The 21,703-nt window shown below is 41.2% G+C and overlaps 1 protein-coding gene across 1 annotated transcript in view; it reads right to left on the bottom strand.

Moving 5' to 3' along the window:
- Positions 1-16,212: 16,212 nt before the first annotated feature.
- The window catches only part of LOC140161309 (mpv17-like protein 2), a 38,720-nt gene continuing 33,229 nt past the window's right edge, over positions 16,213-21,703 (bottom strand). Inside the window, exon 5 of the mRNA XM_072184903.1 lies at positions 16,213-16,994. Coding sequence (XP_072041004.1) covers positions 16,860-16,994 — 135 coding nt within the window. The 3' untranslated portion in view covers positions 16,213-16,859. The remainder of the gene's footprint in view (positions 16,995-21,703) is intronic.

Consider the following 21,703-nt stretch of genomic DNA (forward strand, 5'->3'; position numbering starts at 1 on the left):
ACTGGAGGAGACTGTGATGGACCGCAAAGAAAACTGCAGTGATACCTTGTTTTTACTTTAGCAATTTGTTACTAATTTATTCATAACGCTTGTCTTATCTGTATAACATACTACGGGTTTCCAAATATACTTTATCTCCACAAAGTCATAACCATCTCACATATTAATCAACACCAGCTTTTGATCTGGCCAGCAGGCGGTCTCACGTATCTTAACAACAGGACAGCAGGTAACAGTAAACACGAGTTGCCGTACCATCAATGAACACGCTACACCACAGCAAGTCTAGAATGCACCACGCCAGAATGGGATTTTTCCATCCTGGCGTGACCGCGTGGTTAGAAGCGGCCAATCAGGGCGGCTCATTACCATTTAATTGATTGATTGATAATGACGTGATGCAGAAATGAACTTAAAGGAGCACTACGTGATTTGGATAATAAAATTAAAGGATACTACTTAATAATATTTCGAATCCCGTCACACAGCCCTCTCCCAACATTATTGACGCTCCGTCAAAATGTGATCTTTGAAACACTAACGGGGTTCGAAATTGCCTTACACTACACATATATATATACACATTTTACTCTACAACATTTTAAAATATATAGCGTCCTATGCTCCTTCCGGCTCAGTCATGGAATGGCAATGGTAGATCTGCTTGACATCTGGCATGCCCGAGGCCAAAAATATCCTGGCAATGGTAGTCAGCTTAATCATCTGGCATGCCCGAGGCCAAAATTATCCTTTGTCCAACATGGAGTCGGTCTTCTGATGACAGCAGATCCCTAGTCTTCTTCAGCCACTAGCTGCGACCACTCTTCTAGATTCTCTTAGGCTAACGGTACCTAATGGGTCTCTGTCTGACTCGGCTCGGATTCCGACGTCCCACTCACAACTGTGGGGTCCATATGTGTCGTTAACAGTAGCTGCCTCTTTAAGTCCTCCTATATCTCCAACCTGATTCATATTACGTCCACATCCTGGGACTTTATGGCCTTTTCCCCATCTTGGGATGTGTCGCACTGCTACTTCTGGATTGAACTGTCCGGTTCCGTACTATTGTTCTTCTCTTCAGTTCCCTGACTCTCTATAGGTTCGTCCCCATTGGCTACATGACCATCCGGCCTTGGTGCTCCCACTGATTCTTCCACCTCTGGCAACACATCAGTCTCCAACTCAGACTGCTTCTCCGCCGGGACTGGAGCTTCGAAGACCCATGGTTCTAGCTCTGGTCCTTCATAGGGTTTGAGGCGGTCCGCATGCACAACCTTTGGTTTACTTCTGGCCGTCTTCTGTATGCGGAAAGTGACATTTGATAATGCTGTCACCACTAGGTAGGGCCCTTCCCATGGCAGGGTGAGTTTCTTTGACAAGCCAGGTCTCCTCTTGACATCAAACAGCCACACAAACTGACCCTCCTCATAGATAGGATCTCGTGTTCGGCGGTCATAGTTCCGCTTCTGGCGCCTACTACTCGCTTCAAGAGCATGCCGTGTACACCTCTCATTCTCTCTCTCAACTCCTCTGCATAGTCAGTTGCACATTCTCCTTCTCCAGGCACTGCACCAAACACTAGGTCAACTGGGCAAGATACTTTGCGTCCTAACATCATCATATTAGGGCTTTCACCAGTAGATGCTTGGACACTTGATCTATATGCAAAGCCCACATAGGGTAGACACTTGTCCCACTCCTTCTGGTCTTGTAGTGGCAGCAACATCAGCGACACTGCATTGGTTATGGTACGATTGTACCTCTCCACTAAACCATCAGACTTCGGGTTATAAGGGGTAGTTCTTGTCTTGGTGATGCCCAGTATCTTGCACATTTCATTGAAAACTTCTGACTCGAAGTTCCTCCCTTGGTCTGAGTGCAGTTCTAGGGGGACTCCAAACCGGCACACAAATTCATCCACCGCTCTAGGGGGGCTCTAACACTGGTTTGCTGCAAAGGGGCTCGACGTTTGCACGGAGGGTTCTTCTTACGGGCACAGTCTACGCACTGCCGCACATAAACTCTGACATCAGCACTCATACCAACCCAGTAGTACCGTTCTCGTAGCCTTGGCAAGGTTTTCTCTCTACCCAAATGGCCTGCAGTCTTCGATGCATGCAGTGCATCAAGTGCCTTCCTCCTTAATGACTTCGGAAGCACTAGTTGCCATTTGAATTCTTTGCCATCGTCACTTTCCCATCGCTTCAGAAGGACGCCCTCTTTCACCGTCAACATGCCCCACTGGCCCCAGTATGTCTTTAGTGCAGCCGACTGATGTGCAACTTCTTCCCATTTGGGTCGTTCACCCCCAGATTCCTTCCACACTATAATGGGTGACATAGTCTCATCAGCCATCTGAGCTTCTCGGATAGAAGTCAGTGAAACTTCAGGTATGGTAGTGACTGATATGCCTTAGCCATACTTCAGTGTCGCCAGTGTCACTGTTTCCTACTGCTTCGGTCCCTCGTGTGTCCTGCATAACACCAACTCCTTCAACCTCAAGAGTGTGCTCTCCACCGCTACTATACTCGTTTTCGGTGCTGACTTGGGCAATCTCAGCCCTCTCATGACTTTCCAGCTCGAGTTCTGGCTCTGTCTGGACCCCAACTTCACTGTACTCGTGGCCATAGGAACCTCATCTGTTTCTACTAACCCAGCCTCCTCAACTTCTGCTTCCTGTCTTTGGCTTTCTTCTGCCTCTTTGCCCATCTGCCCTTCCCATCGACCACACTGTTTACATGGGCGCCTGGATAATCCATCTGCATTCTGGTGACGTCTACCAGGGCGATACTCGAGGCAGAGATCGAAGCTTTGCACTACATCTAACCACCTGGCGAGTTGGCCTTCTGGATTCTTGAAGTTCGACAACCACCGTAAGGAGCTGTGGTCTGTCCTCACCTTCACTTGGCCCCCTCCCAAGTAATGTCTGTACTTCTTCAAGAACTCCACAATATTATTGCCAACAGCTCTCGCCTCGTCACACAGTAGTTCCTCTCAGCTCTCTTCAGTGACTTGCTACCATATGCAATCACCTTCTCTTCTCCATCTTGCTTTTGTGACAGGACACACCCGATTGCAAAATTACTTGCGTCTCGTGTCCAGGATGTACTGTCCTGCTGATTTAGGGTAAGCAAGAATTGGTGCCGTTATCAATGCTTCCTTCAATGTGCCAAAGGCTTTCTCGCAATCTTCATTCCACTCAAACTTTGCACTTTTCTCTGTTAACTTGTGCAATGGTGCAGCCGTGTCAGCAAAATCACGTATGAATCGCCGATAATACGACGCCAGTCCCAGGAAGCTACGGACTTGTGTCTGTGTAACTGGCGTCAGCCAGTCCTTCACGGCTTCTATCTTGTCCGGGTCTGTGTGTATCCCTTCCTCGGACACAATATGTCCCAAATACCGGACCTCTTTCTGTAGCAGGGAACATTTGGGAACACTCCCAAATCTGTTAAACACTGAGGACAACCTTGTCAGGGACTCTTCAAGTGTACGGCCAAATACAATGACGTCATCCAGGTAGACCAGTAACGCTTCCCAACGCAGGCCTGCCAGCACATTGTCCATCAACCTCTCAAATGTGGCAGGTGCGTTACACAGCCCAAAGGGGAGTACATTCCAGTAATACTGGCCACTAGTTGTCCTGAATGCAGACTTGTCACGGGCATCTTCGTCTAGCTCCACTTGCCAGTAGCCTGACGCAAGGTCCAAAGTAGAAAAGAACTTCGCCTCTCCTAGCGCATCGAGCGAGTCGTCAATCCGCGGCAGCGGATAAGCGCTTTTGACGGAAGCTTCGTTCAATTTCCTGTAATCCAAACACAGCCTCTGTTCAGGTGAAGAGCGTCTCAATGGCTGTCTAATAGGCTGGGCACCCTGTGTGTCAATGCTATGCTGAACCAACTTGGTACGCCCTATGTCATACTCGACCCTCGAGAATATGTCCTGATACTTGACAAGTAACTCGAAAATCTGTCTCTTCCCCTCAGGCTCTAAGTCAGTGGCACATCGTTCATACAACTCAGTCAGGTGCTCTGGAAGTTCCACTTCTGCTCCTACTTCTTCACATCTGCGTACCGATTTTTCGCATTCGACTTCAACATCTTCTTCCTCAATCTGGAGCAAACGGGCAACTACCTTTCCCGCCTTAAGCACCTTTTCTTCTGAGCCCAAATTCATAATTCTCACGGGTATGATTTCCAAGCTAGCGTCTACTACGGCTCGGGCTACCATTAAGTCATCATCTATCCCCTGATCTATGGGTTCCACCAAGCACATCATGCCACCTTTCTTGCTACCAGCCAAGCATGCAGGGACCACCATTTCATGTTCTGCAGGTATACGAATTTCTGAAGACATGACCAGCTTTGAATACAATGGTTTGTCATCTTTTGTGCGACAATCCACTCTCTCGCCACGAATCATCAGCTGCAGACTATCAAAATCTATCTTAGCTCCGCACTTCCTCAGGGAATTCGTTCCCAGCAAGTTATCGCTGACTTGTGCAACGTAGACTGGCACACTCTCAACATGATTACCAACTTGCACTTCCATGTAGGCTGATCCCATTATCTGTACTCTGGACCCATCAGCCTGTCGCAAGTATACCTTCTCTTCTTTCAATGGTGGTCGTCTCGCCTGCGGGATCTGACGGTACTGCTCCGGTGTCAATGTTACTTATGTCCGTGAGAAATTCGGTCTCCCCGGTGTCTGACTCTGGTTGTTCCCCTCTCTCTCAAATTGGTTCGGTACGCCCGCCATCGGTCTCCAGCCTTGGTCCCTCCTCATAGGTGGCCTCCCCCAGGACCATTGGTTTGGCCTCATTTCGTTTCTCTGCCATCTTGCAGGACAATTCCGATACATGTGTCCTTCCTGATGACACTCAAAACATGCCAACGGGCGTTCACATTGCCACCAAACATGATCACGGCCTCCACAATTGCGACATTCACTCCACTGGTCTACCCTTCCACCAGCTAACTGTGGACAGGACTTCTGCATATGCCCTGGCTCTCCACATTTGAAGCATCTCCGTGGGAAGTCTTAACGAGCTGGTGGACGTGGACTCACTCTACCATTTGGCGGTGGTTGCTGTGACTTTGCTGCAGGAGATGGCCGAGGACTCTTATTAACTGGACCTTGGGCCCCAGCACTCATCGTCTTCTCCATTCCTTCCACTTTCTCTAGCAAGACCCTCACCATCTCATCTTGGCTCTGGTATCCAAGACTATCACTTCTCTCTCCCCTACCAGAGGCAACTTCAGGTCTGGCTTGCTTAACTGACCTCAAGTCACGCTCCATTTCGCTCACACGCGCAATCAACTCACTCACTTCAGAATCTCTGGGTGAGTAGTCTCTCTCTTCAGTCGCTATTCTACTATAGCCAACATGCTTCCCACGAGCCCTGGTTTGTTCTGTCTTGCAGAATGACTCTACATTCTTAGCAAGCCCTATAGCATCCACCAGAGTTTTAGGGGTCGACCGGAAGAGTTCCTTGCGCAACTCTGTGTCCGCTATCGCCCTCTTGAAATGCTCTCTAGCTATGTAATCTTTCTCCGCTTTATCAGACTTCGGGTGCGCCAACTCCACAAGTCTTTTTATTTGCTTCCCCAGTTCACGGAGGCTCTCTCCTTGTTTCTGTTCACGCCGAGAAAGAGACAGGAAGTAATTCTCGGGACACTCACGTGGGCCGAACGAGCCTCACGTGGATTAATATCATTCACATTCAGCGTGGCCAGTGCCTCATCTTGGCAACAATAAAACATCTGGAATGCTGCTTCCCTATCTGACCAGCCATTGTAATCTCTACAGGCATCAAACTGGGCGGCAAAGTCCTTAAATGAGCCTTTCCCATTGAACTTTGGGGGCTTCATACTTCCTCGTTTCTTAACTGTGTCGTCTGCACTCGTGGACTCATCCGTGGATGTCAATGCAGATTTATTTTTCTTCCTTCCCCGTGACTTCTTCCCCTTTGAAGACTTCTTTTTACCCGACTTCACTCCTGAGTGTGATTTAGTCTCATCCTCACTGGACTCCTTGGACTCTCTCAGTAGCTTTGCCGCTGCAGTGCTCCTTTTGGCCCCTTTTCTGACTTTCTTAGGCTTGTCCTCACTTTTGGACACTGTTTCAGAGTCACTCCCACTGCTACTGCTACTCTCAGTTTCACTCTTTGCTTTTATTGCTTTCTTCTTCCTGGACACCGATGCTGTCTTGGAAGATGATTTAGGCCTAAAGTCGGACTCTGATTCACTTTCACTGCTAGTTTCAGTCTCGCTAGCCAATTGTGACTTCTTCGAACATGTCCGTACTGTATTCGTCTTGGACTGTTTATCCCCAACTTGATCTGACTTAGCCTCTCGGCCATACAGAGTGTCCTTTTCTTTTGTCTTTCCCGAAACGGATCCAAACTTGGCCTCAAATTGGCTTTTCCCCTTCAGCCTCTTATCACGCCTTAAGGGGGGGGGGGGTGGCTGGCTTTGCTCTACAGCGTCACTATCCATGTGTCCTTTGCGCAGTCCTTTTCTTCTATTCTGCCGACCTTGTTTCTTAGACTGCCGTCTCACTTCTTCTCCTGAATTGGAATCATCGGTCTGACAGCCTACTTCCACTCCTTCTCTGGATGGCCATATCATATTCCCAGACCCGTACTTTTGCTCACGCTGCATGCCTCGCAATTCCTCTTGTAGTTCTCTCTCTCGGTTCAGACTCCCAATATCTATTTGAAGTGCCTGCTGGTTGCTATTCCTTTCTCGTTCTTGCCATTCTTTCCACTGCCGCTCTTCACGTTGTGCTTGTGCAGTCTCTTCGCGTTTTCTCGCCATTTCTCGTTCTACCCTCTCACACTCTTCCTGCTCTCTACGACTATCTTGGAACTGGTTTATTCTCTCTTGCTTCTCTCGTTCTTCCCGTTCCATCAATCGCATATCTTGATCTATCATCTGTAACTCCTGTTTTTTCGTTGCCTTTCCTGATCTTTCTTTTGTGCTTCAGCCTCTAGTTTTTGCATTTCTCGTTCTGCTCGTGCGTTTTTCTCCAATTGTTCTCTTTCCCTGCGTGCCATCTCCAGGTTTTGCTCATCCCGAACTGCTTCCTCAAAAGCCCTTTTTTCATCCTCAATACTTCTTCACTTCACTTCCACCTCCCATCGCCAATCCACGAGTTCCTTCTCTTGCTCGCGCTTGACCCTATCCATCTCTGCTTTTTTCGACTGGTGACGTTGATATCTTTCCATAAACTCTTGGTCCAAATCTCTACTACTCACATCAAGCCTGTTGCTCGCTGTTCTCTTCAGGGCATCTTGCTCTCGAGAGTCAACATCCTCACTTGCCTCCAACCTTACGCCATCTTCTCAGATCCCCTAGATCTAAGGTTGTACCGTCTCCCTCTACGCTCCGGTCTAGCGCCATCACCTTCAATCTCTACATCACTACCAGGTGCTTCTTCCTCAGACACCTTTCGAGTCCTTCTTTTACCTCTCTTTTGCAACCGCTCTACTTCTATCTTCTTCTGAGTCTGTTTCCCTTCTTCAGAAGTACTATCCCTTCGTTTCCGAGCCATATTCTTAGATCGTGCAGCCTTTCGCCCTCTATCAACAGGTTCATCCCACGTACATATCAAAGTCACTAACAGCGCCTAAACTACTTCCGGACTCACTCTCAATATCACTTTCATTACTTCTCTTTCCATCCAGGGCTACCTCCATCTTTTCCTATATCACTTCCCGACATTGCTCAATACTCTCACTGATCTTCTATTGTTACTTCACCTCGTTCTTTCGACTCTCGTTAGATTCACTGTCTTCTACGACTTCGGGTTTACTACTTGCTCAACTTCCTCGACTTGTTACTCTCCGTTCACATCACCGCAGGTTCTGGGTCCATCTAAACTCACAACTCCTCCTAATCTCAACACAAATCCCACCGCTGCCACCACTTGTGACGGGACCGAGGTTAGCACTTAGCAAGTGGTTTTATAGGTGGGTTTGCCGGAGCTGGAATCCGGCTACGCACTGGAGGAGACTGTGATGGACCGCAAAGAAAACTGCAGTGATACCTTGTTTTACTTTAGCAATTTGTTACTAATTTATTCATAACGCTTGTCTTATCTATATAACATACTACGGGTTTCCAAATATACTTTATCTCCACAAAGTCATAACCATCTCACATATTAATCAACACCAGCTTTTGATCTGGCCAGCAGGCGGTCTCACGTGTCTTAACAACAGGACAGCAGGTAACAGTAAACACGAGTTGCCTTACCATCAATGAACATGCTACACCACAGCAACAGTCTAGAATGCACCACGCCAGAATGGGATTTTTCCATCCTGGCGTGACCGCGTGGTTAGAAGCGGCCAATCAGGGCGGCTCATTACCATTTAATTGATTGATTGATAATGACGTGATGCAGAAATGAACTTAAAGGCGCACTACATGATTTGGATAATAAAATTAAAGGATACTACTTAATAATATTTCGAATCCCGTCACATGTGCAAGGATTTTATGCAAATGATATAAAAGTCTTCAGTGGACTTCGCTGAACAGTGATCTTCGCAGGACAAGTGAATCACAGGGGCTAGGTACTGAGGAACAACATTTATGGTGCATGTGAAAGAGGAATGTTCATATAGGTTAATATTGTACGTTTTGTACCATGATCATTTTTGTAAGCTCATAGGAAATTCTTTAAATAGACCTGTATATTTAATGCTGCATTTTGGTTCGCACTATTGTTATTTTGGAGACGTGATTATATGCATTTCACGAGGGCCGATTTTCCTATAATTTTGCGTAGGTCTGTCAAAAACCTCAAAGTAATCGTTTGCTATTTATTATAGGCTTTGTTGAACCTTATCAATACAGACAATTCAATATAATTTTACATGCTAATCCATTTCCATATTACAATTAAATGCAGTTCACGAAGCATACACATATGTTGGGGGCTTTGGGGGCCCTAGCCACCGGGTAAAAGCAGGGGCGGCAAAATCTAAGGGCCGGGGGCACTCAACTTAAATTTTGGTAGGTGTGTGCGGCGCGGAGCGCCGAACTTTGGGAACTAAGAACTGATTTTCGGGCAAAATAGGGGCTTGAAGAACTGAAATTAGGGCCAAATTATAGGCTGTTGAGCTAGAAATTTCTAAATTATTTCCAAATTTGAGCTTAAAGAGCTACAATTGTCAGAGTTTGAGGCTCAAAGAACTGGAGCAGATCCAAATGTGGGGCTTAAGGAACTGCCGGAGAGCCTGAAAAAGGGACCCTTGAGCGCCGCACATACCCGTACTCACCTTAACATGTGAGTGCCCCCGGGTCTAAGGGTCGGGGAAGTAGTGGCAAGTAGCATTATTAATGAAAGGGCAAACAAATTATGTAAAAGGTGTAAGAAATTGTTCAACTATACATCAACGGCAGATAGCCTAACATAAATTATATTTTTTGAATATAGGATATATATTTTATTTTAGTATTTTTTGAAAATCCAGTACTGATAATACGTATTATTAGCAAATTAAAAGAAAAATTAAAAAACAAAAAAAAACCACAAAAAACCAGAAATTTAAATTGGAACTTAAATCAACATGATTTAAATCCAACAACTCAGCCTTAGGATCCAGCAGGCTCTCTCTTCTCGTCATAGACAAATAATAATCATTCACACTATGTATAATCTGTATAATTATCTTCAGTTATTTTATTCAGCCCAAGCTCTTTAATCTTATAATAATTATACATATTTCATAGCTTACTTCTACTACATAGAAAAAATAGAAAATAGAGTTGTTCTAATGCATTTGGCGATATTTGACCCGAGGGTTATACTTTGCAACATTTTTAAATTTGAACATGAGCTAACTGGAGGGAACTTGGGGAACAAGAGCATAGAGAAATGGCCCCCTCCCTACACCTTGGTGCTGCAATTGGTTACACTTGTGCAATTCAGAGAAGTTACTCTTCCCAGAAGCCTTTGCAAAGATATTGCACCACCTCTTTGCACTGGGTCCTGTAAAACATGCATGTTTCATGTTGAGGATAAGCTGGTTAAACAGGAGTTGTTCCTAATTTGCTGCAAAATTAGGATGTGCTCTATTCATTGAGGTACTTTTTGTTACTAAAGACCCATGTTAAATATTGCATGGCCTAAAAGCAAAGATAAGTGAACTGAAAAAACAATGCATTGTGGGAAGTGCAATATATCTTCTCTGGGCATAATTGCAGAATCTAGTCATCCCCAGGTCCCGCCCCAGGTTAGCATTGTGCTATCCTAGTTGAAATCCTTACACCCCTCCCCTATGGAAGACATGACCTGAATCTTCCACACAAATAGTGTGAATTTCCATTTCAAATGGGGTTACCTGAAGGGTGATTCCATTTGAAATCTACACCCCCTGTGTGGGAGATTAAGGTCATGTCTTCCATTTAGGGTCTATGGATTTCAACTGGAATAGCGGGTTGGCGGTTGGCAGCAGACTATGTTCTGCAATTTTGCTATACGTCTTACCAAGGGAAAGGAGACAAGAAGACCTTTTAAGGTTTCCTGGTCATGTCAGAACTGGGAAGGGCCACTTACTGACTTACAATAGAAGTGCTTGTGCCACACATGTATACGTGTGGGTACACTTTAACAAACAAAATTATTGATCAAACCCACAGTAACTTGTTAGTTTGACCCCCCTCCCTCCCCAACAGTAATGAAACAGATTGGATGAAAATAACAGCAATGTCTTTCGCAGAATATATGACAAATGTAATTACTATTTTAAATCCCTTCCTAACTAGTCACATAAGCTTAATCAATCTCATGTTTTTTCCAAGGTGCAATCACATCCCACTCATCTATACCTATATACATTACACTGTTTTACACAAACTTTAAAAACTTAGATTCAGCATATATACTGCGCCAATAAAGTATCCTTACACTTGGAAAAATATTCACAATTTCCAAACTGAACAATATTGGGGTAAATTTGTTTTCTTAACAGATGCACTATCTAATTCTGAACATTATGACACCACATTGAATCCAATGTGACTTCAAGAAGCAAAGTTACAAGCATTTGATTAGACGAAGGTCCAGTTTTAAAAGTGACAAACTGGCCTATTCAAAACTCCACAGACTAGACATCTGGTTTGAGCGTGGTAAATGGCTAATTTGAGCATGCCTTTATTTTAAAACAAAAGGAACAAAAGAAAACTGAAACAAAAGAACTGACAAATAAAATGAAAGTTACGAAAAGTACAGAGAAGAAAAACTGGAATAAAAATGCTTTAAATAACGCTTCATTGAAGAAACTGTGTTGTCTCTTTGTTGCGCTTTGTTGGAATCTTTTTATGCTTTGTATAGGCCAGTTTGTCACTTTTAAAACTGGACCTTTGCCTATTCAATTGCTTGTAACTTTACTTCTTGAGGTCATATTGGATTCAATGTGGTGTCATAATGTGCAGGATTAGATAGTGCATCTATTAAAAAAATAAATTTCCCCAATATTGTTCAGTTGTGAAATTGTGATTATTTTTCCAAGTGTAAGGATTCTTTATTGGCACAGTATATATATCATGTATATAAACTGCCTATATTATTTGGAATGCCTTGGGGCTTGTTCAATCATTTTAATGCATTGATTATTGCATAATTTAAGTGATACATTATTTTTGTGGTGGAGAAGAGCAAATAAACCAAGAACAATGAAAATAGACATTGTAAAGGACCAATATAGCAGTGTCAGTGCCAGGGTGGGGTGGTATGGGGCATCCCCCTCCCCCCCAAAAAAAAAAAACAACAACAAACAAATAAACTTGTGCTCCCACAGATAGAACAAAAATCACAGAAAATACCACTATTTTGGTTTAGGCAAATTTACAGATTGTCCTCCCCCCCATTTAACTTTGCCTCCCATTTCCCTCAGCAAATATTTTTGGAGCTGCTACCGCAATAAAATACCCCAAATTCCCTACCTCTTTAAAGCACGGTTGTTTGATGGCATAATTATGTAAAACAGTAGTCATTTTAAGTAAAGTTGAACAATGATGGCGCTATTTATCTTAAATCTTGTTTGCATCTTGAAGGGGTAGACACTTGTATAATTGTAATGGAAATTTCCAAAATTTCCATCAAACATGGGCTTCCCTCTTGATATAGGCTCAAATTCTACCACTGGACCCCGCACTGGACCAGCCAGGCAACATTGATTACCAGTATAATATAAAGAGATACAAACATGCTATTCATACAAAACATTAAAAAAAGTCCTTAGAGTGGAGTTGGCTTGCCGACTCCAATGGATTTGAATGAAGAAATGTTTCATAACATACGGTACTTAATATAATGTGCACATTTCATATTTATGTGCTACACCATTGATGACTTTCATATTTAGTCACCCTTTCCCCCAGTTTATTAATTTGTGACGTGTCATGTCAAAAGCAGACACTTTTGGGCAGGTTATGAATTTTGAGGTTTTTACATATCTTAAATATAGAGATATTTTGTTCCACAACGACGTTTCCCCCAATGAAATCGGACATCCCTAAGCGAAGATATTGAGTTCAGAAGTTATGGTATTATAAAATTGGAAATTGAGATATCGGCCTTTAAAAATATTATTGACAATGTTGAGAGCAGGAATTAACTTGAAAAATGTCTCAAAAAATACAAGATGCCATTTATATTACGGTCTGAAACTATCAGACAATATTTTTAACATTAATAATATCACAAATTCGCAACAAACCCAAATTGTGAAAAAATCACCCGCAGGCAGATTTTTGGCTATTTCTCCATTTACGATCCTGCCCAAAAGTGTCTCCTTTTGACATGACACGTCACATTTGTTTACCATATCTTATACATGTACACTAGTTATATTTAAAGAATATTTAATACACTTTTTGTTCACACAAATCCAAACCTTGTCAAGACAAAATACACATGTCCAAATATGATTTACGAGTCTAAGAGATAAATGGACGTGCAAAAGCTGGGCACAGAAAGATTTTCTTTCCTGCACATGCACAACAAGCAAACTGTTTCTGACTAAGGTACTTGACAGTTTGGTGGCTGATCTGTGGCGGCACCAGGATCTTTTTTTTGTGGGGGGGGGGGGCAAAGTAAATTGCCCCGCCACCACTGTGGCTGATGGTAAAGACTTTGAGCTATTCCAGTTGAAATCCATACACCTATGGAAGACATGTTCTTAATCTCCCACAAAGGGAGTGTAGATTTCAAATGGAGTGACCCATTTAGGTTAGCCTATTTGAAATTCATATGCTCTCTGTGAAAAATTAAGATCATGTATTCCATACAGGGGATATGGACTCATCTGGAATACCCCACTGCAGCAATGAATTTCAGAAACAGATTCTCTTCCATGGAAAAGCCCCAACTATATTTTTTGATTATTCAGTAAGATGATACATATCTATATTATAATCAGTGTTGACACCACAGGGGGGATGGGGCATGGGGGACAAATATCTATCAGTCAAAACTCTTGGCCCCCCAGTAAAAACCCAAATTGCAGCAATTTTGCGCAAAATTGGTTGATTTTGCCCCCTCCCCTGAAATTCACTTTGCCCTCATGCCCCCCAAAAAAAAAAAAAATTCCTGGTGCCACCACTGTATATAATGAGTGTGATGGATGCAGATTTCACACCACCAAATAGTATTATATGGTTTTAAACATATATTATGTAATATATGTAACCTTATAGTGTGCGCCCTTAATTTCCATTCTCAGAAAAAATAATTTACTCCTACAGTAAACATTAAAATGAACAGAAATTGCATAATTGTGGCTAAATTTGGATTGGTTATGATGAGTAATGTTAAATCCAAGTGTATAACAGATTGAATAATTTGTAATGATTTTAAGCAGCCTGTTTTTCTTCTGTCACATACAGAGCTTTATATAAATGACAATACAAAGTCCATTTTTACAAATGCATGTTTGTAATGTGTTAGATAACACCCCAAGTTGGCATTTTCAGAATCTACAACGGTGCTATCATTAGACTAAGGCACTTCAATAGTTCATAATATTGTCATCACCAACCCTAATCCTAAACAGGTATATATATTTTAACAGAAGGGCTTATTTTTTACTTTTACATGACTTCACATGTTTTTGAATGATACAGTGTTTTTTACTTCCATAAACTTCCAAATTCCGTAATCCTAACACTAAATGATTATTCTATTTCCACCCCTAATAGCCCTTATTTTAAAAAGATGACACATCACTAATTTATAAAGCTTTTCTGATTGTCAATTGGTTGGCAATTATCTCATTTGCATGTTAGAGACAAAGAGACAGGGTCACAGGACTGAAATGGGCTATTCCATTTAAAATCCACACGCCCCCTGTGGAAGATTTTGGAAATATTTTTCACAGAGGAAGTATGAATTTCAAATGGAATGAACACATCAAGGCAGTTCCATTTGAATTTCATACACCATCTGAGAAAGATTCAACCTGAATCTTCCCACTGACGGAGGTTGAGTTACAAATGGAGCTGCTAATGTGTTCATTCCATTTGAAATTCATATTCCCTCTGTGGAAGATATTTCCAAAATCTTCTACAGGAGTAGTGTGGATTTCAACTGGAATAGCCCAATGTTGCACTTGCCCAAAAATACTTAAAGGAGGATGGCTTGATTTCCCCCATGTGCCAATGTCCCCATGTGCCAATGTCCCCCATCATTGAATGATCTTGACCCTCACTCCCTTTACATTAATAGAGCAATGGACATGGATTTAACAAAATTCTTAAACACTATACAAATATTGAATGTTTATGAGTACAATGGTAAGAATATTTTCATGAGGCGAAATATCGACTGATCCATTTAATGAGGCTTTACCAAGCTAAATGGAACAGTTCATGTTTCACCAAATGAAAGTATTCTTTCCATTTAATGAATAACAAAAACTGTCTTTAAAAAAGACAACAGTTTATATTAAATTGCATTAATATTAAATTAAATTGTTATACTAAGGGTTTAACTACTAATATCATATCTATATATCTGTGGGCCAACTTTGATATAAAATTGGTTGGTTAACTTTGAACCCAGTACATAAATTTATTGGTCTCGCTATGAGTTTTAAAATATTGGATTAGATGTAGTCAAGTCCATTATTTTAAAACTCATAGCAAGACCAATAAATTTTGTATTGGGTGAAAAATCTATCCAATTTTATCATTATTATGTTTTTAGAATCTTTTCTTGGTCAAAAATGTGATTTTTCGGTAAAACATGATTTTTGGTCAAAAATGTGATTTTCAGTCAAAAATGTGATTTTTTGGGAAAATGATGGGGAGAAAATCCAAAAAAGTCAAAGTGTTGATTATATTGGACTCTAAAGTATAGGAAGGAAGATTCTGAGAACATAATAATGTGAAAAATTTGGTGATAAATTACATAATTATCAATTTAAAATTGATTAAAACACACGCTTTTGTCAATGGAAAAGACATTGGTCCACAAACATTTTAGAATTTTAGGACATTTTCAGTGTATAGTCAAAGTGCAACCAGTAACGTAAGCCATGTGGGACTGGAGTATAACAAGGCCATCTCGAAAAGTACAATGCACTACTGAATTTTTGAACTGGGTCAAAGTTTTATGGCATTTTGCTCAAAATGTCCAAATCATGTGGTGCAAACATCCAAATTGTGTATTATACTGTGATTCAGTATATCCTGCTGCAAATAAACATGAAAAACCAGCATGGTTTGGGTATTGCATCAGCACTTCCTTGGGCAAAGTATCCCTCTCTCGTAGTTTTTCTCTCTCGGACGGATGCAACTGTACACATAAATTGACAGCGTTTTTGTCTGGGTGCAATTGCAATTATTAAATCAATGCAATTTGTTTCAAAGTGCTTCTCATAAGCAGTAAATTGCAAAAGCTAAAAACATTCAATATTCATTTTATATAGCTCATATATAAATTCCTTTTCATAAAATTCCCATTCTTTCACTAATTTTATAAATCACAAACAAAATAAGTTTTAAAACATCTATTAAACTATACTCAATTTAGAAGCAACGCCCATACCTATAATTGGCAAGTCAAGATGATCATCGCTTGTGCTAGATGCTAACAGGGGCGTAGCAAGAGCATCAGGGGCCCATGGACAAGGAGCAGTACGGGCCCTTTTAACCAAGGCGGGAATAACCATATGGGGGCCCTGGGCCAGGCCGTATAATATAGAGGGGGACTAACATATTTTGTTCCGATGTTACTAGGACATAATTTGCATGCAAAGCACGCGAAAAAATTCAATTTCAGACTATTTTAGCGCCAGATCAACATGAATTTTGTTATTTGAATGCGCACAGAGCACGAACAATTTTACAATTTTGCCATATTTTTGCCAAAAAAACATGCTGTTATTGGGATTTAAAGAAAGATGCATAGGACAATTTGGGGGCCCCCAAATTTTTTGGGCCCTGGACCCGGGCACATCTGGCCTAATGGTAAATCCGGCCCTGCTCTCCATTATCAGCTCTTATTTAATTTTCGCTTTTGTGCTCGGGGTCCCTGAATCCTTGGGGCCCATGGACTTTGTCCACCCTGTCCCCCCGCTTGCTACGCCCCTGCACGCTAGCATCTGTCAGCGTTGCCATGGTAGTTGCATGTGAATGCAATGGAAAATTGACTATTGCACTCATGCAGAGTGCAAAAGACTTTTTACAGCTAACGCTAAAAACGGGGCTAAAAAGAGCAATAATAATAATAATAATAATAATTATCAAAATCTACTGAGTTGTATAAATCAGAATAATTAGTATTTCAGATATATATCCATGATCTCAACAACACTTTTCACAAGTTTACCCAGATTCTTTATGTCAATGTTTGTTTGCCATGAAGGAGAGGAAGACATCCCATATTAGAATGAAGAAGTTGACATAGAGAACCCGTAGCTGCGGAGGAACAAAGAAGAAGTTTATGGCTTGAACGGGCGGCCAAACCATGAGATCCATCTGAAATGACAAAAAATACATAATTATATTTATAATACTAGATTATTGTTCAAATTAACCCCCTGAGCACTACCTGCCGATCTAACATTGCCTCTGATTGGTCAATTACATGATATCTTCATTTGAATCACCAATCAGAATGGAGCTTTGCAAATAATTCACCCAATTTTTTTGTTTGGTGAAATTATTCTAACAATGTTGCTGATTGGTCTAATTGATAATGAAAACTTCTTTTTGGCCAATCGGCAGGTAGTTTTCATAGGATTAAAGCCATAATGAATGATTTGCTCCACACATGGCCCTGCACTTTTAGATCATCTTGATTAGAGTTCGAAGCTCTGTCATCAACAGAGGGCAGTTATCCTGTGGTAAAGAATGTCCCAATGTCTGATGAACTGCGCTAATGAGCTGGTACAGTAATCATAGAAAAAGCTTGTTTCTGGCAAAAAATCATTGATTGGCTGGAAGAGTTCATCATACATGTAGAGTGGATTAATGATTTTGCTTCTGCGGGGACTGATAGTCAGCCTAGCACTACTTTCGGGCTCTGTTGCTATTATTATACTATCCAGAGAGGTTGACGCGCTCGATTGAACGGCGCTCGGTTCCTCACGCTACGCGCTCGCTAAGTCCGTGAGACTGCGGCTAAGTCAGCCAACCAATTATCTATGTCAAAACCCAGGGATACTCAGTACAAAAGACCATATGGGGATGTGTTGCATACATAGCATTTTCAGCCATTTGGTATATCAATGACCCCTATTTTTTCGGAAAATAGCCAAGTTTGCCTCACTTTAGCCAAATTTGTTTGAAATTTCCCTAAAATTTTTGGGAAAAGTTGTAAAAATTTAAGACAATTTGGCCGACAATTTATAATTTTGGTATATTGATGGGTCCAAATTTCTTTAAAAATTGGTATATTGATGTGTTCAGTTTGAAATTCTCAGTGGCACGCCCCTACCAAAACCAAAGTTCAATACCCCCAAGGCCATTTATGTAAACCCCACATACATGTACATAACAAGCTACAACACATTGCACACAAAAAAATGGATGTGTTCTATAGAAAAGCCTTGATGTAGCCGAACTTTATTGATAAAAATAAAACAATTTTATTCAAGCATTTTTCTTATTGATATTTATATGCTGTCACATGGGAAAAATGACTTTTATTGTAAGTTCTATACACCTCTAATTGAAATTCTGAGCACATGGAGATCATTCATTGCAACAGGCGTGCTTGCAAAGCAATTATGACTATAAGCTTCATATACCAGGGATGCTAGAATATTGACAACCAGAATGTATACCAACTGCATAAACCTTATAGGGTGCACAATAGTAATAAATTTCCCTATACTTTGTGTACAAAATGGCCTCTATTCAAATGGCTCTACCTACCTTACTGGCGACTCAATTTTTTTCAAAGTGATGTTTTCCTGACTGACAAACATACAAGCAAGTAAACAAACTAAATTAAATATATTGGTGACCATTGAATTTTCGAGCTACCGGACCACGAATGCAATACACTTTTTTCACCCAATTTTCAAAATAGAAGCACTTGTGATTTTACCTAGAAGCAGCCGGTTTAAGAAATACATGAAAAATCTGAATAAAAGCCCAGAATCTTTTCCAATCTTGGTAGATGCTTAGATTCAAGCCTACATTTATTACCTGGCACAAATTTTTCCCAAAATCTGCACAATTGTTTTGGTTTTTAATATTGATTTATAGTTGGTTAACTTTTACCGAAATGTAAAAACACCGCAGATCAGGACGGAATCCCACAAGAGACATTATTTGGTGATGTGAAATCTTCACGGACCTCAAGATGTTTGATTTTATAATTTCCTAAGAGTTTTAATATTAATTAACATTATATAACTTCACTTTGAGTGACCGATCACAAGTTGACATTTTGGGGCCAAATTCAACTTGGCGCCAAATTCAAATAATGTGCTATCTACTGTAGATAGCACATGTAATGGAACAAATTAAAATCAATTTATTTTGACAATGTTGATCCCAATCTGTAGGCCTATAATGTCTGAGACATGAAGTTAATTTGGTAATGCACGCAAACAAACAAACATAAAGGCTGCTGGAGCTCATGACACGGGCCTTGGATCAGGTAAACTTACCTTATGTGTGTGTAGAAGGGGGGGTAGGCAGGCTAAACTTATGACAGACAGCAAGACAGACACACAGATATGACAGAAGCAGCAGGGAAAACATGACCACAAAGGCAAATGCATGAATTATACAAGTGTTGAATTACATGGGTCTTTGATCATGTTGGTGAAATCATAAGCTTAGCCTAGCCACCCCCCCCAATCCAGGCAGTTACATAACAGTGCCACCATACCGATGTTTTCTCCATCTCCAATTTGGCTGCCTGTCATAATTAAGCTTAGCCTACCCTACACACACACACCCACAAAAGGTAAGCTTACCTGTTCATGCATTGACCTAACAGTGCCTCTATACTGATATTTCTCCAAGTCTCCAATTTCGGGCCATAACTCACCTTAGCACTGATAGCCTAGTAGGCCTAAATGTTGCTTTTTTCTGCAATTTTAGCTATAAATTATATGAATTACAATCAAAAACACCTCATCAGTCAATATGCAAATGCTAATCAAAACTTGTTTGGCACAGGTCTAACTTTGCTGAATCAAAACGTCTTCCGTGATAGGCTCACACACGTATTCTCGCTTGAGGGTGCACAATAGTAATAAATTTCCCTATACTTTGTGTACAAAATGGCCTCTATTCAAATGGCTCTACCTACCTTACGGGCGACTCAATTTTTCAAAGTGATGTTTTCCTGACTGACAAACATACAAGCAAGTAAACAAACTAAATTAAATATATTGGTGACCATTGAATTTTCGAGCTACCGGACCACGAATGCAATACACTTTTTTCACCCAATTTTCAAAATAGAAGCACTTGTGATTTTACCTAGAAGCAGCCGGTTTAAGAAATACATGAAAATCTGAATAAAAGCCCAGAATCTTTTCCAATCTTGGTAGATGCTTAGATTCAAGCCTACATTTATTACCTGGCACAAATTTTTCCCAAAATCTGCACAATTGTTTTGGTTTTTAATATTGATTTATAGTTGGTTAACTTTTACCGAAATGTAAAAACACCGCAGATCAGGACGGAATCCCACAAGAGACATTATTTGGTGATGTGAAATTTATAGCTTCAGGGTTTCATTGATTACTCTCCCATCTCTCTATATTGGGCTATTCCCGTTGAAATCCATACACCCCCTGTAGAAGATATGTCCTTAATCTCCACACAGGGAATGTGAATTGCAAATGGGGTAACCTGAATGTGTGACTCCATTTGAAATCTACACCCCCTATTAATACATGTACTTAATCTTCCACACAGGGAGTATATCTTTCAAATAGAGTCACCCATTCAGGTAACCATGATTTTAAAGTCACACTCCCTGTGTGGAAGATTACGATCATGTCTTTCATAGGGGGAATGGATTTCAACTGGAATAGCCGATTCCCCTTCCTAATTACAGACACCTCATTATAAACCCTACATGTATGTACAGATTCAAAAAGATTGATGTGATTGATTTAAGTGATGTGATGATAAATAAAAATATTTTTTTTACTCAATTTGACATGCGAGATATGTCAAAACGTGTTTAAAAATTAATGGTATTTTGCAGTCTGAAGTACAGAAATAATACTAAGGGCTTGTTCACAATTAGTCTCATTTTAGAAAGTCAAGTGTGTACAGAAAAAATGTCTGCAACACCAGATAGTGTGAACAAAATTCACTGTTCTATCCACATTAGACCCAAGTTCTGGCACTCTGTGTATCCATGGGTATTGATGATTGTCGGCGAACTTTGAAAACACCCTCTTTTGCATCTCATTTCGTGAAGTTTTCAAGAAAAAAAAAACTCCAATGTTTAGCAATTATTTATTTCGCACATTTTTTGCCCTTCAACAATGCCACTTTTTTGTTAAAACGCAAGAATATTTCTAATAAACCCCTGACTGAAGAACGAAAACTGGCATTTTGACACACAAGCATTATAGACAAAATAATTGCCCCATTATTATATAAAACTAGATTTCGCGGTTCTCGGGTTGGGTGGTTCTTGTGACTATCTCTAATTACCCAACACCCGTTACCCATATAGGCCTACTTGCCCTGACCTTTTAAACTACTAATAGGCCTCTGCACGTGTGCCGCTTAGGAATCCGATGAGATGCACCTGCACGATTAACCATTATGATTTCGCGGTTCTCGGGTTGGGTGGTTCTTGTGACTATCTCTAATTACCCAACACCTGTTACCCATAGGGCCTATAGGCCTACTTGCCCTGACCTTTTAAACTACTAATAGGCCTCTGCACGTGTGCCGCTTTAGGAATCCGATGAGATGCACCTGCACGATTAACCATTATGATTTCGCGGTTCTCGGGTTGGGTGGTTCTTGTGACTATCTCTAATTACCCAACACCCGTTATCCATATACCCCTACTTGCCCTGACCTTTTAAACTACTAATAGGCCTCTGCACGTGTGCCGCTTAGGAATCCGATGAGATGCACCTGCACGATGAACCACACTTTAATGCTTTCCGATGCTCGACTTTTCGCCTGTCGGTATACTCACAAGACTACGCACCGCGAAAGCACGCGTTAGCGAAACCACGCGATAGCGC

This window comes from Amphiura filiformis, chromosome 1 (genome assembly GCF_039555335.1).
Source record: "Amphiura filiformis chromosome 1, Afil_fr2py, whole genome shotgun sequence".
In the NCBI taxonomy this organism is placed as follows: domain Eukaryota; kingdom Metazoa; phylum Echinodermata; class Ophiuroidea; order Amphilepidida; family Amphiuridae; genus Amphiura; species Amphiura filiformis.